Source organism: Tinamus guttatus, unplaced genomic scaffold (genome assembly GCF_059628265.1).
Source record: "Tinamus guttatus ecotype Peru unplaced genomic scaffold, ASM5962826v1 Tinamus_guttatus_pri_ptg000116l, whole genome shotgun sequence".
Taxonomy (NCBI): domain Eukaryota; kingdom Metazoa; phylum Chordata; class Aves; order Tinamiformes; family Tinamidae; genus Tinamus; species Tinamus guttatus.
In genome coordinates, this window is record NW_028288650.1 from 2,392,299 (window position 1) to 2,408,202 (window position 15,904).

Genomic DNA, 15,904 nt, shown 5'->3' on the forward strand with positions numbered 1-15,904 from the left:
CAGCTCTGCGGGGCCAGGGTGTCCCTGCAAGCCCCTCTACGGGCACCTCCCGGGAATACGCAGAGAAAATGAGGAATCTTGGTTAAAAATGGGGATGAAAGAAGCTCCAGGAGGGGAAGTTTCCTTCCTTCTCCTCCAAGTGCCCCTGCACTGCGCCCTGTTTGCTCAGAGGGGATCCAGGCCCCGTCCTCCTCTCCTGCAGCCTGGTGTTTCCACCAGCCTCAGGGGCTGTCGCGGGACCATGGGAAGGGGCCCACGGGGTGAAAAAAGAGGGAATTTGTTCAGCAGAGCATCGAAAGGAGCCTCAGGACACGCGTGGGTGGCCGTGCGCTTCCCCTTTCGGCAGGGGCTTCGTCTCTGAAATGTTCTTCATTGCAGAGGGCTGTGATGCTCTTAGAGGGCTTAGCTCTTCCTGGTGCTCATCGTCCTCCTCTGTCCGGGGGGATTTCCACTTTTCCCGCTGTACAGGAACCCGCTGCGGCTGCAGAGACACGGGGTGTGCGACGTGGGACCCTGTCCTGGGCGCCCGGAGCTCTTCGAAGCACCCGTGACCACTGCTGTAGGGGACACACACTGCAACAGGTCCCGGGTGTAGGGGCTCCCACACCTCTACCCCCTCACACCTTGCTCTGACCGACTGTGCTGCAGAAGGGCAGAAAAACGTGTCGGGGTTGAGATCCCTGCAGCCCCATGGAAGCAAAGCCCCAGGCCTTGGCCGTGTGGGCAGGAGGGCACGTGGTGTCCTGCGAGCAAACGTGTGGGTTCTCGGAGGGCTCGCACGCACCGGGAGCACCATCTGCTGGTGCCTCCTCAGCCATGGGGAGCAGAGAGCTCTTGGGGGCCGCTTCATCGCCCCTGAGCTGAGCACAGAGGGAGGACACGGGTCCCCCAGCACCTTGATGTCCTGGCGAGCTGGGGTGGGACAAGGGTGGGTGAGATGGGGGAAAAGGAGGAGTCAGGGGCTGCAGGAGCCAGAACCAATCACTGTTCCTGGGTCCTCCTGGAACGTGGGGTAGGAGATGGGACATCCAAGGGTATCATATTCCCCAGAGGATGCGCTGCAGAGGGGCAGACTCCAGACTGGAGAGGGCTGGAGAGTCAACTCAGCATCCTATGGACAAAGCAGGGAACAGGGGAAAAGCTGCTTCTCCCGCTGCTGCCCTCCAGGACCCAGATGAACTGGGGCTTCCTGCCCTGCAGTTCCTCCCTCAGCATCTGAGGAAAAGTGGTAGGAGGAATAAGCAATTTGCCGGCATTAACATCCCTCGTTTCCAGCTTCCATTTCCTTGCCTTGCCCAGTAGATGGTGCAGGGAGCCAACAGAAATCAGCCGGGCTGGCCCTTTCTGCAGCAAAACCCGTGCAGAGGAGCATCCTTTTGGGTGCGTTAAAACCCGCACCGCTGCTTCCCACAGCTGTGTCCCAGCCTGAGCGTGCTGGTGACAGGGACACTCCGATACAGCCTTTCTGAAGCCAACACAGACAGCTATTAAGATGCAATATAAAAGAGAGGGCTGTTAAAACATTCACGTGTAGCTATTGCAAAGCACAAGCTGCCCCGACACGGGAGGAGGGGAGGACAGTTCAGAGCGGGTTTTGGTCCTGGTTTTCTCTGGGAACAGGGGGGCCCAGTCTCCAAGGTGGCTGCGGTGCCTGCGCCCATGGAGCGGGACGCGGCCGGGCCCGTTAGCTACGAGGAGCAGCGGTCGCGCCGGTCGCTGCTCCGAGCCCGGGGAGCTGCATGGACCAGGGAGGAGGGATGCACCGGCCGCCTCCTTCCCCCCGCCCCGCGCACGGAGCGGTCACCCTCTTCTTCCTCGGGGCGGAGGAAGCGCAGTCCTCCCCATCGCCGGGCAAGGGCAAAGCCCCGCGCACTCCCGCCGGGACGGCCGCGCCGCCGAGCGCGTGGAGCAGCCCGTGGGGCTGGCACGAGCCCGGCGGCCTCCCGCTCCGCTCCCGGAGCCGCTGCGGGAGGGATAACCCATCCCGGAGCCGGGAAGAGCTCGCGGAGGGGAGCTCCGCCACCAGCGCGGCCCCGAGGACCACCAGGAGGTGGGAAAGGCTTCAAGAGGAGATTGCGGTGGCCCCGGCGCGACCATGAGCTGGGGGCTCCGGAGCAGCCTGTGCCTGCTGCTGTGCCTCGCGGCGTGCCAGGACGCTCGCGCTTCCCAGGTGAGCACCGAGGCCAGGCGGGACGGGGCAGGTGGCTGCGGGGACCCTCTCCTGCAAAATTAGTCCAGCACCCACCATTGGGGTCAGGAAAAACCCGGGGCTAAGCAGGCTCAGGTGGGATGTGCCCTCTTTCCTGCACTGCTGCTCTTTCCCCTGGCTCTCATGTTTTCCAAGCGTGCTGCAAAGCTACCTGCCTTGGAAATGCTTTCTTGAGCTTTTTATCTTCTTTTTTCCTCACTCCCATCTTTCCAAAGCAGGAATTTAGGGGAAAACAAGTCCGACTGGATTTCTCCCCTACTTCTTGAAAGTGTCTTCTCCAGTTCACAAGGTACAAGATGTGAATATGTTTCAGGTGCTGTAGAGACCCTCCACCTGTGTCCCTAACAAACGGGTCAGGGCTCTTCCTCTGTGGGCCAGACACTCTCTTGGGAAAGCCAGGGCAGGTTTTCAGCCCCAGCATCTCTCCTCTCCGCTTTGCAGCCCGGCTGTGCTGGGGTTTTGAAGGCAGTGAGCACAGAACGTGTTAATGAGGATGTTATGGAGATAGAGCCTGGTTCCTCTCAGGCTTCTGGTTGGGTCTAGTCCCCACAAACGCATGTTACCTCATGGCCAAGCACCCAGGAACCACGGAAAGCAGCTGTTTTCATGGGAGAGCGGTGTCTGCGATGGCTAAATGTTTCTGCAGGCCCTCAGTGAGTGTCCTGAGGCCAGGCCACCATCCAATGAGTTGAGATCTCGAGTTCTGCCCTCCAAGCACGCAGTGGGGTAAAGCACTGGCCACAAGGCTCCTTGTTGGCCTGGGAAGACGGATGGAGTCCGGCCTCCTGGGGGATGCTTCAAGAGTTGTCCTCGTGGGGTCTTTAACAACCTAAGGGAGGGAGATGGAAATTTCCCACCTGGGAAGAAGGCATGGCCAAGGGTGAGCGTCCAGCGGTGCTGCTGGTAGGGGTATGAAGGGCACTGGCAGGCCCCAAGCAGGGAAGTCTTGCCAGGCAGCCTCTGATAATGTGGGCTTCCCCTCTGAAGAGAAAAGCTTTGTCTAGGATAGAAACGCAGCTCTGCAAATCTTTGAGGTGCAGAAATGACTTTGCTCAGCTCTTGGTCTTTATTTTTTTTTTTAAGCCAATTCCGTAGGAAACCTATAATAAAGATGCCCATCTCCTGAATGAGTCAGTCCCTTGGTAGCTATTAGTTTGCAGGCACAAGTCCCACAAGTGTTTCTGGCCCCAGAGGAACTCACAAGACATCTGTTTTCCTATTATTTTGTAATATGGAAGTGGGACACAGACCTAGTTCCAGCAGGACTAAACATGAGTTATGGCAGCTCTCCCAGGACTAACAAAGTGATTACAGCCCTGCTTGTAGCATTAAAGTGCTACATTATCCTCTTACATCGGAAGCAGGCTGGAGCTAAGGATTTCTCTCACAGGCTAAAAAAAAAAAAAACCCTTGAAATCTGGTCACATGAAAAAAGAAAGAACAAGGAAGGGAGAGGAGAGGAGAGGAGAGGAGAGGAGAGGAGAGGAGAGGAGAGGAGAGGAGAGGAGAGGAGAGGAGAGGAGAGGAGAGGAGAGGAGAGGAGGGAAGGGAAGAGGAGGGAAGGGAAGGGAAGGGAAGAGACGAGACGAGACGAGACGAGACGAGACGAGACGAGACGAGACGAGACGAGACGAGACGAGAAGAGAAGAGAAGAGAAGAGAAGAGAAGAGAAGAGAAGAGAAGAGAAGAGAAGAGAAGAGAAGCGAGGAGGAAAAGAGAAAAGAAAAATCAGTCTTGAAGAAGTCTTTGATGCTTCAGAAGTCTTGGAGAGCCTGTTCCCTCAGAGCCAGTGCAGGCTGTTTACGAGCAGGCCGCACTCCAGTGTCCAAGTTAGTGGAGTCACAGACCCAAACCGTGGCAGGACCCCCAGGCTGTGCACGGGGTGCCGGTGCTCCTCCCTGCTCCCGGGACCCCCACACCAGGATGAACAGTGAGGAGCTGCTCACACAACTGCACGTGTTGGTGATGACGTGGGCCTGGCAAGTGGGCTCCTGCTGCAGGGCTCTCCATGGCCCTGCAAAGCACCCAGGGGGCCGTTCTAAGGAGAAGGCTGAGGCTTCTTTCCAGTGTCACTTTCCCAGCATTTGTTCACTGGGAAGCTTTCTCCCAAAGAGGGAATTTCAACCACGCGTTCTCCTTGTTGAAAGCCATCACGCTCCTCCTGGCAGGAAGGCTGTGGTAGCAAAGTTGCTGCTGCTCTTGCATGCAACCATCATGAGATACAAGGACTATGGGTTATGTTTAGTGGTGAAGGCTAGTCCTCTGGGTCATATCTAGCACTTCCTAGATCTCTGTAGACCATGGATTTTTCCTTGTCTTTCCTGTCTGGAGCTCTTCTCTGAGGCTGTGAAGGAACAAGAGGGAACAAACCCTCTTCCTTAATAGTGGGATAAGGAGGTGTGTCTGCTAAAAGGTCCTGGATGTGGACAGCTCTAGACATGCTCCATCAGGCGGGTCACTGCTCTGGAGGTGCCAACACCACCCTCAGATGTTAAGAGACCGCACCACAGAATCATAGAATCATGGAATCATTACGGCTGGAAAAGACCTTCAAGATTACCAAGTCCAACAGAAGCCCTTCAACATCATCCTGCTAAACCATGTCCCTGAGTGCCTCATCTACACGTTCCTTAAACACTGCCAGGGATGGTGACTCCACTATTTTCTTGAGCAGCCTGTTCCAATGCTTGACCACTCTTTCCTTGTGGAATTTTTAATATCCAACCTGACCCTTTGCCGCAAGCCTGTAGCATTCCTCTGGGGCCTGCCTGGACATCACAAGAAGAACTGCGAGAATGGTGTAGGGATTCCTCCTGTACACACACTGCAGGGGAACAGGAGGTTGGAGCAGTAGGTGGAAACCAGGGGTGCAAGAGAGAGAAGGAAGGGGTAAGTGCTTGGCCTGTGTCCCTGCACATTCTCCACAGGGGAAACATTCTGGGGGCACCGGCTCTTCCTGCTGAACCAGGGGTTTCCTCCTTGCAGAACTGCCTCAACAAGCAGCAGCTCCTGGCCGCCATCCGCCAGATGCAGCAGCTGCTGAAGGGGCAGGAGACCCGCTTCGCCGAGGGCATCCGCATGATGAAGAGCCGCCTGACCACGCTGCACAACACCGTGACCAAATCCACCGCCCCGGACCCGCCTGCAGGTAAGGACACGCGTTGTCCGCGGCATCGGCTCCAGGCTTCCCATTGCCGGGAAGGCTGCGCATCCATCCCCTCTTCCTCCCGCCCTCATTCCTTGCTTCCCGGCCTTGGGAAGCACCTGAGGATCCTGGCAGCTGTTTGTGCTGCTCAGCAAAACCACAAGTTGGGGTCTGGAGCGGTAAGAAGCGCTGGCGCGGATCTGGGGCTGTCCGTGGGGCAGGAAGAGAAGCCTCCAAGGGCAGCAGATGTCTGTGGCTTCCCTGGCTGGCCAGTTTTAGGCTACCCACGCCAATGAATCAGTGCTAAACAAAGCAGACCCTCCTTGGGCTCTGTGTGCAGCCTGTGCAAAGAGAAAGGCTTGTCCAAAAGGGGTTTCACACTATCCAACTTAAGCTCCTGCTGGATGAGCTGAGCAAAAGGGGTCCGCTGGCTGCCCCGGGCAGAGTTTAGTCATGCACATGGTTCAGTCTGTAGCCACTGCAGCCCTTCATGTGACACCTCCAGTTGCTTTTATGGAATCCGAGATTCCTGAGAACTGCAGGGAGCTCTGGAGGTCTCTGGTTCCCCATGCTCAGAGCAGAGCCACGTAGATTAGGTAGCTCAGGGCTATGTCCAGCTGAGGTTTGGGTATCTCCTTGAGCCCACTGCCCTGTGTCCATTCACTGTGCATCTCTGAGAAGCATCTGGTTCCATCTTCTCCATAGCCCCCCATCAAGCAGTGGAAGGTGCCAAGGATTCCTCCTTTGCCTTCCTTTCACCAAGCTACTAGACCCTGCTATCTCAGCCTCTCTTTCTACACAGGGTGCTCCAGTCCCCATCACCTGGATGGCCACCACTGGATTTGCTCCAGTATGATGATCTTTTTGATGCTTGGGGGCAGGAAGGAAAGGGGCAGAACGGAGCACTCCAATACGGTCTCACAAGTGAGAATTGAGGGTCTTGTGACTTTTCTTTCGGGATATTTGAACATATCCACCCCCAAACACTTCCCGATGACACTGGCATTTGGAGCATCATCACAGCTTTGCTCGGTTTGTAACTTTACAGGTGCTAGCGTGTATTTTTGTATATCAGCAGATGACCCTCTTCCTATAACGGTTCAGATGAGGGCAGCTCTGTCTCTCTCTGTAACAGACATTGTTGCCAAGGGGTCTGAGAAATGCTCCTTTCAAGGTTGGTATCAAGTGAAGCTGCCAGAGCCAGTTTTCAGCCTCTGAACCTGGGAAATGGAGACAGAGCTCTCCCTGGGATAAGATGCCCAATAAAAACAAATAGTCCTGCAGATGGACCATTGCTGCCATAGCATTCATATGCATACATGCCAAAATACCTTTTTTTTCCATTGGGATGTGCCTTGAACCAGCCTCACTGAATTCTCGGTCACTCAGGAGGCGAGCAGTAGACTTTGGGTGTTCAAAACATGCTCTGCTGGTACTGGGTACAAAGAAAGATATTTCCCATCTGGGCAAAATGGGCTGAAAAGCAGGTGAACTCTCAAACATCGACAGCAGAGAGTGCTTTAACCACAGAGCATGAGTAGAATGACTGCTGAATTCCACTTCTTTGCTGATAAATACTTGGCTCTAATCCAAGCAACTTTCCAGCCTAGTAAGATATGGGAAGATTCAAGAGCCTTTGTTAAGGTCATACAGGCAACTGAGGAAGAGTAGGATGAAAAATTGCATCTGCAACCAAAGACCCTCAGTCCCCCTGCCTGGATCATGAAACCTGGATGGTCAGCAGAAATCCCTCTCAGAAAGGGCAGAAAATGTAGAGACATCTAGGTCAGAAAATGTAGAGACATCTAGGTCTGGCCCAGCATCAGTTCAGGCAGTTGTAGGAAGAAAAGCAAAGGAGTCTCCTCTTGCATGGGAAATGAAGACTTCACTAGAAAATAAGACTGGCGTGGTAAAAGGCTATGTTGCTTCATAGCACCCAACAGCTTTGATGACTGTGCAGGGCTCGTACATGAGACCAGGAAAACAAGGCAGGGGCACCACAGGACTCCTGGTGAAGCAGACGCATGGTGACGGTGGCACCTTTATGGTGTGGTGAGGAGCAAACTCCCTTCTTCCTGCTCCTTCCTGCTCCATGCAACTCTTTGGTCTTCAATGGATCATGTAGATTCATGGAGAGCAGGTCTATAATGGGTGGGTGGCTAAAGGGACCAAGAGGGCCTGCTCACTCACACTACCTACTGTACAGCTGCTGCCCAGCCCTATGCATCCTTTTGTGGCTTCCTCTTCAAGTTGGATGCTAATGATTAACCTCTGTCTGTATTTGGAAAATAATAGAAGCAGCTGCAGAAGAGTAGAGCTAGTCTTGCATGCCGAGGAACTGAGTGAATTGCATCTCAGGTGAAATTAGGGACAGTCAAGACGAGTTGGTCTTATCTGAGAGCACTGACTGAACATTGCATGAGTTTCTTCCTTTCTCTTCTTTCTCTCCTTTCTCTCCTTTCTCTCCTTCCTTTCTCTCCTTCCTTTCTCTCCTTCCTTTCTCTCCTTCCTTTCTCTCCTTCCTTCCTTCCTTCCTTCCTTCCTTCCTTCCTTCCTTCCTTCCTTCCTTCCTTCCTTCCTTCCTTCCTTCCTTCCTTCCTTCCTTCCTTCCTTCCTTCCTTCCTTCCTTCCTTCCTTCCTTCCTTCCTTCCTTCCTTCCTTCCTTCCTTCCTTCCTTCCTTTTCTCTTTCTCCTTCTTTCTCTCTCTTTCTCTCTCTCTCTCTCTTTCTCTCTCTCTCTCTTTCTCTCAATACTTAATAAGCCATGTGGCCACGCCAGGACTCTAATAACGCAATTGGGCAGGATGGTGAATATTGGTGTACGATGGGCACCGGGCCCACTGTTTGTGCTTGCTCAACTCCTTCCTGAGAACTTGTAAGACTTTACCCCAGTAACACTGTTTTCCGTGTTCGATAGCAGCTTTTTAGACCATGGTGACTGTTAACCCAGCAGGTTCACAAGAGACTTTTCCCACTTCCTAAGATACCCGGATGGCAGGGCAGGTGGAAAAGAGCAGAGTCCAGGAGATGCAGGAGAGCTCTCAAATCCTAGGGCCCTTCCATTAGAGAGGAACAAGCTAAACCTGAGCAAGCCAGGTGGGAAGCCTCAGGAAGTCATGTTTTTCCTGTTAATCTGACTCAAAGTCTGCTCCCTCTTTCCTTCTCTTCCTCCTCCTGTTCTTTGCTAGGAGTCAGGACTCTGGAGGCCCAAGATGCAAGGCTTGTGGCCAGGCCTGCTGCAGCATTTCTTTCCCCCTCTTTGTGTGTGCCCTAGTGTCTTCCTTGCATCTCCCTAAGGAATTATGCTTGAGGCTGAATTGGGAGTGATGCTTGCAGGGATATTTGCAAATCTGGCACTTCATGGGCATCAGCACGCTGCCATCACCCCCCTAGGCAGCCTTCTCTTAGCAGGGTAACTTTGCAGGTGACTTTGAGACTGCTGATGGTAGGTGCTACAGCTTCTGGAGAGCTAGTCCACCAAAAGGGTTTATGGACAGAGAGGAAATCCACCTCTGAGCAGGGCAGCAGGTGAATGGGGAGCACACGGATAGACTTCTTCAGCACATGATTCTCCCTGCAGGATGAAGGGTGGCTCAAAACAAGAGACTTTGGTTGAATCCTCCCTCCACAGGCACGCTGTTTGGGAAGAAGCTGTGGAAGAAGTTGCTCTCTGGGGTTATTTTGGGTGTGTGCTACTGTTATGGCCACGAACTCAGTTATTTCATAGCTGATAAACCGTGTGGTTGGTGAGTAACTGATAGCATGAGGGATACAGGCAATTCTGCATGCAGGCTGGTTGTCTGCTTTGATGGCAAAGTAGCCTCTGTGAGATATCCAGACTCGATGGCAGCTTGGACATCCTGTGCTTTCACTGGTTTTCTTAAAGGCTTGTCTCCTGCAGCTCATCTTCTGAGGTCAGATGGTGATGTGCTAGGTGGGTTCACCTGAGCAGCACCATGCGGTTGCCCCTTCTGACTCCTGGAGCAGATACTGCTTTCTCCATATGAGACTGTTGGTGCTAATCGTCTCCAAATGTCACCAACTGAGCAATCTCTCCCTTAGAAACTGTACTATATTTTCCCAGATGTGCTCAGCTGTGTCTTTCTGTGGCCTACAAAGCAAGGGAGCAGCTTCTCTAACCTCACTCACTTCCCGTTGTCTCTCTAGAAGTACCTGCCTGTAACATTTATCCCCCCACGGTGCCTTTGCAGTGTCCTGCCCTGACCTACAAGCTCCTGTGGATGGACAGAAGTTTGGTACGAAGTATTTGGTGGACCACGAAATCCACTTTGCCTGCAATCCGGGCTTTGAGCTGCTGGGCTCCAGCATGCGGATGTGCCAGGCGAACGGCAGCTGGACGGGAGAGGAGCCTCAATGCAAAGGTACCTTCTCTTTTGATCTGGGGTTGGGAGACCTCATCACCATGCGGATCCTGAAGCAGCATGCATGTATATCTGCAGAAGAGGGGGCAAAAGGCCACACCTGGGAGCCAATCTGCTGTACGTTCAACTAGTTCTTAGCATCTGCTGTGTGCGCTGGCAATGCCAGCCTGGGAATCTGGCACTTGATTCCACAGCATTTGGGTCTTTGTGCTGCAGACCTTAGACATCATCAGCCTGGGGATGGAAACACCATCGCTTGCCTTCTGCTCTCAGCGGGTTTTATGAAATCAAGCATTCATTGCTGAGCTTTGATGGTCAGCACTGCTCCAAAAGTCATTCAGCATCTGCCTCCCTTTTCCCAATGTATTTTGAGTGCTGGTAATAGGAGATGCTGCCCTATGCATCGTATTTCTAGACGAGCACAGGATGCTTTGCAGCCCAGACAATGACTGTCCCATCTGTCTTCTCCTGTTGGAAGAACATCGGAATGTTTTTCAGTTTTGGTGCCAAGAGCTGATCATCTGAGTATAAAGCAAAGCTCCAATAGGCAACTTACTTCACAATTAAAAACCAGTGGCTGGCACAGCCCAGTATAATAACTTCCCCAAATGCCTGGCCAAAAAGTTGCTTTACTATCAGTGTGTGGCAGGTCCACACCGGCAAACAGGAATGCTGGATAAAATTGCCTTTACTAAAAATATTACCTGGGGAAAAGGCATGTTAGCAGCCATTTGGGTTAGTGCATCTGAAGAGAAAAGGATGGTGTAGTCTTGTTTAAGAGTGCATTTTCCAAAATGACTAGGTAGATTGAAGCTGAAATGTCACCAACACTCATTATGCTCTGTCATGCATTTAGGTCCAAGGCAGTATGTCTGGGTCCTGCTGCAGGCTCTATATGGCTGCTGGTATGGTCTCTTCTCCCATCCTACCCTAGCTGATGATAAGATGTGACAAATCTTCCCAAATATATTTCTAGTTCTGGCCTCCATTACTGCAATCAGCCTTGAGATGGGCAGTTTGTTGCAAGGTACTGCTTGTTCTCAGGCAGGGTATCACTGGGGCAGGAGGCCCATGTTGAACAGGGATCTTTTATACCTGTTTATAACTGCCTAGGTCTTCCCAAGGCAGCAGTTTGGCATGTCCATATGCAAAAACAGGATATTATTTTGGAAAGGGCTTCCTGGGGTTCATCAAACTTCATTTGTCCCTGAGATAGTGACAAGCTCTGGGCAGGGTATGAAATTCAGAGACTGCAAGGTCTTATATCCTTGACCCAGTCTCCTTTTCCCTATGTCTGGTTTCACCTTTTGGCTTCTGCTTTCTAACTTTCCAATCAACCAAATTCTTGCCAAGTTCTTAAAGCTCCAGCTCCAAAGGGCTTCTATTCCATGAGCTCCATTTTTCCAGCCATGGATCTGGAGGAAAGCTAGAAGTGAAATGGGAAGGCTAACCCAGAACTTCCTCAATGGAGATGATGAGGAGAAGAGAGCATCAATTCTCCCTTTTAAGGTGGAGAGTTATTGCCTTGAAACAACTTGATGAGTTTTCAGCCATTGGAAAGGGCAGGGCTGCTTGAAAACACTTCTTAATAACAATGCTAAACCCACTTTCTTGTGCTTTGAGATCAGATGGAATTGTAGTGAAGAACTTTTTGTAATGTTTTTTGCAGAGATTTTGCTCTCTGTGATCAGGCAGTGCCTTGTGCTCCCAGCATACATGATAAGCCACAGATGAAGCAAGGATTATGTGGAGGGGAATATGTTTGAGGCCTTGAGTTGTTGAAATATTGGCAGCGGCTTGTGAAAACCCCCAGGAGAAATCCTGGAGATGTTCTGCCAGCAGCACTGCCTGAAGCCTGTCATTCATGGGCAGCTCTGTTCTTTGTCCTGGTGGAGAGGAGGGTTGTGCTCTGCTTCAGAGAGCCACTGTTGAGCAGCATGTGCAGCCCCTTGCACAATTATTGCAACCGCTTTCATTCGATGGAGGTTGGGCCTTGCAAAGACCCCCTGTTCTACTGTCCAGCAAAGAAAGTTGAGTCCCAGGTTTTTGCAGGGCTAAATTCACCTGGCACCAAGCCCCACAGCACACTGAATGTCCCACAGTACACATTGAGGTCCCAATGAAAGCACTTTGGGAAGTCATATCTGTCTCTCCAGACATGCTGATGGTTTGGACATGCAGAAAAAGAATAAGAAAAGCTGGGAATAGGGTCTGGGAGCTATTTAATCCTCTGGCCTTACTATAGCATCACAGAAGAAAGGCTTCTTTGAGGCTGTTGGGATGAGCAAACTCTTGGTTGCAAAACCCTTTGTGGCCTTCCCTGGAGGAATGCTTGAGCAAGTCGTGGCCTCCCAGCTCTTGGGACTGAGCCAAGGGACCTGTGTCTTGCAAGCAGCAAGATCAAGGCTGGAGGAGGAAGACGGAATCAATGGTCTTTGGCTCCTTGTTTAGCAACTTCATGGTCCACCAGGCCCATGATATTTGGTGACACACCAGCTCAGCTTGTGGCAGGCAGTGGGGGCTGTTCCTCTTCACAGGCTGGTTCCTGGCCTTTCCCCATGACTGATACCTTATGGAGAATACACAGTCTAAACAGCTTGGAGTTGCTCTGATTTGGATTCCTAGAGAAGCTCTGCCTGGCCTGTCCCTGGAGAGGGCTCTGGTTTATTTTCCCACTGGGAAGAGCTCCTCTTTAGAAGGACTGGAGATGCTTCCACCCCTCCGACCCCATGGAAACACCAGCTGTAGCTTGAGATAACACGGACAAGCAATTGGGCATCCCAGCTGTGAGCTACCCCTCCAAGCTCAGATGTTGGGTTGCTTCTCCTGCAAAGCACAACTGGGAGAGCTGTCCTGCCTTGGATGGTGATGGTGCCACAGGTGCAGCCTGTGGACACAAATCATTTCCCCTCTCTGAGACCTGCCTCTCCCAGTTGAAAGCCAAGTCCCCCAGGCTGGAGTGTGCAGTTTTGAGGATGTCTTAGTCTTTTCTCCTTTATCTATATCGCTCAAATTTTTGTCTCTAGCATCTCTTGACTCTCAGCAGAGTGACGCTCCCAGGGTTGGCTTCTAAAAAGCGATGGCTCTTTCTCATGGCAGGTATCAGCAAATGCTCCAGCCACCCTTGCCAGAACGGTGGGACGTGCGTGGAGAGGCCGAACCAGTACGAGTGCCTCTGCCCCCAGGAGTGGAGTGGGATGAACTGCCAGTACCAAACGCAGACGGGTGCGTGAGCTGCCTCCCTAGGGAAGCAGAGGGGAGGGATGCTCGGATGTGCCACCCGGAGCCTCTTTCCCCTTGCATGCAACCCCTTGGTTAGTCCTGTGGTGAGGTGTCAAGGCCTCCATCCCGCTGTCCCAGCTCCAATGCTGTCCTGCCTCTGTGTGCAGCCAATTCCCTAGTCACGAGGCCATCAAAAAGCACCCAAGGCCAACGCAAGCTGTGTGTGGCCTGAAAGGCAAAGGGGAATTGGAATTCCAGGGGAGCAGGAATTGTAATGCAAGATCACGTGGAGAAAAAAAAAAAAAACATGGGAATTGAAAACAAGCGGAAGGGCTCGCTCTTTAAAAAGAGCACATTTTGGTCCCAAATCCCACTCCAAACCCAGGCCCCTGTAACCAAGGCCGCCTGCGTGCAGGAGTTGTGGCACTGTGGGAGCGTTGGTGTTGGCTGCTGTGCCCTGGCTGGGTGAAGAGCTGTCCCTGTTCATAGAATCACAGAATGCTTAAGGTTGGAAGGGACTTCTAGAGATCATCTAGTCCAACCCCTGCACACGCAGGGTCACCTAGAGCACGTGGCGCAGGACTGCGTCCAAGCGGGTTTGAAGATCTCCAGAGAAGGAGACTCCACAACCTCTCTGGGCAGCCTGTTCCAGGGCTCTGTCACCCTCACTGTTAAAAAATTTTTCCTTAAGTTCCTGTGGAACTTTTGGTGCTTCAGTTTGCGGCCATTTCCTCTAGTTCTGTTCCCCCCAGCGCCCCCCGTGCAGAGCGTCACCAGCGAGTCGGCGTTCAGCCGCAAGCCCCGCTGCGCCAAGACGGAGCGGAGCCAGCACTGCAGCTGCGAGGCCGGCTTCCACATGAGCGGCACGGTGGACAACGGCGTGTGCCGGGGTGAGCAAGGGACGCCCGCGGCTCGGGGACGGCCGCGGGACGCCGGCCTCGAGCTCTGCCTTCTCCCCGCAGACATCGACGAGTGCGAGGTCTATAAGCTGGACGGGGGCCCTCGGCTCTGCATGTATCAGTGCATCAACGTCCCCGGATCCTACCGCTGCGCCTGTCCCCGTGGCTACAACCTCCTTGGCGATGGGAAGAGCTGTGAAGGTGAGGTGCCCCTCAAACCTCGCTTTTATGGACAAGCATTCCGGGATGGACGTTGGGGAAATGACAACACTTAGCCTTAAACGCTGGTAAACACATCCAAAACTTGGAGGTTTGGATGGTTTGGTTTGAGGACTTCGAATAAAGAGCATGAGCACCCTCATGAACATGGATCTGTCCCATTTAAACACTTCTAGCGTGTTCTCTGAGGCAGCAGGTCTATCTGAACACCACAAATTAGACTTGAGAGATTAGTTCAACAACACCAAGAATTAGACTTGAGAGATTAGTTCAGAGGTTGACAACTTATTTTCTTAAAACAGGAGAATTTGGGCAGAGGGGAAATAAAATGACACGAGGTAGACATGGTGGCCAGAATTGCTTGCATAAGTGTGCTCTGCTGGAAAAAAAATAGATTTTGTGAAGTAAAAATGGTGAGTACTGCCCAAAAGGCATGTCATATGGAGAAACTCCTGCTCCTTTCTTTTTCCATAAGTGTTATTTCCTATACAGCTATTGCATGGTTTGATAGAACACTGGTGATGCTTCCAACAAATGTCTAAATGAAAAAGTCCTAATTTTACTTATAGACAGGTATCTACATTCAGTGTGTCTGTGTGTGTCTCAAAAAGACAATGTGTTTCAAGCATAAAGTTAGGAAAATAGCCTGTCCTCCTGCTGCTGCAACTTCTTTCTCAAACTCCCCATTTAACCTTGACTAGCCCTGGGCCAGTTAATCTGCAGGCAAAATCAGAGGGGAAAGGCAGAAGAGAAGCGGCAGGAGTATGATTTAGGTGTTTCCAGTAAGATTTGGTTATTTTGTTGGATTTGCTGTGGTTGCTTTACAGACATAGACGAATGCGCGCTGTCCCAGAACAACTGCACGAGGGGAACCACGTGCATCAACACAGGAGGGAGCTTTCAGTGTGTCAGTCCAGAGTGCCCCCAGTCCAGTGGCAACATCAGCTACGTGAAAACATCACCCTTGTAAGTACCATGAGGAGATCTGGGATGCTCTTTGGGAATGATGTGAAACCTGGACTACCGTATTCTTAGGCCTGGGAGCTTGGATTGGAGCATCCCTATTCCTCTTGGGGCTCACCTCAAACTTGTTTTTCCTTTTGTTATCAGCCAGTGCGAGCGCAACCCCTGCCCGATGGACAGCAGAGCCTGCCACCACGCAGCCAAAACCATCTCCTTCCACTACCTCCCGCTGCCATCCAACCTGATAACTCCCACCCCTCTGTTCCGCATGGCCACGGCCTCTGCCCCTGGCCGGCCGGGCCCGGACAGCCTGCGTTTTGGGATCGTGGGAGGCAACAACAGAGGGCACTTCGTGATGCAGCGTTCCGACAGGCAGACCGGGGAGCTCATCCTCGTGCAAAGCCTGAAGGGCCCCCAGACGATAGAGGTGGATGTGGACATGTCCGAGTACCTGGACCGCGCTTTCCAGGCAAAGCACCTGTCCAAAATCACAGTCTTCGTGTCTGCCTATGAGTTCTAGAGGAGGCGGTGGGTGCCAGCCAGAAGGCCTGCAGCTCCCAGCTGGTCTGGTCCATCCAAAACCCTCCCAGCACTCGCAAAAATGAAAGGAACTGTCTTTGTCACCCAATACTGCCCATGGGACAGCACCAGCAAACAGTGACCGCAGTAACCCGCAGAGAACCGCAGCCTTCAAGGCCAGAGCAAAGAGAAGGTGCCTGAGGTACCTTTGGACAGTCTCATGAGCCTGTTTGTTCACGCAGCTTCTCAGCATCTTCTGCAACTTGCACAGCCAAAAGACCTAACGATGGAAGCAGATGTGTTACCGGGAAGCTCCCAACGGCAGCACATCCAGAAGCCTCTCTGCA

The 15,904-nt window shown here is 52.5% G+C and overlaps 1 protein-coding gene across 1 annotated transcript; it reads left to right on the forward strand.

Annotated features, from left to right (window-relative positions):
- Positions 1–3,079: 3,079 nt before the first annotated feature.
- Positions 3,080–15,580, forward strand: FBLN7 (fibulin 7). The gene is made up of 8 exons (XM_088521322.1): positions 3,080–3,089; positions 5,178–5,357; positions 9,565–9,735; positions 12,835–12,960; positions 13,710–13,847; positions 13,920–14,057; positions 14,903–15,041; positions 15,186–15,580. Exons 1-8 carry the CDS (start codon positions 3,080–3,082, stop codon positions 15,556–15,558), a joined length of 1,275 nt encoding a protein of 424 aa, XP_088377448.1. The 3' UTR covers positions 15,559–15,580.
- The last annotated feature ends 324 nt before the right edge of the window (positions 15,581–15,904 follow it).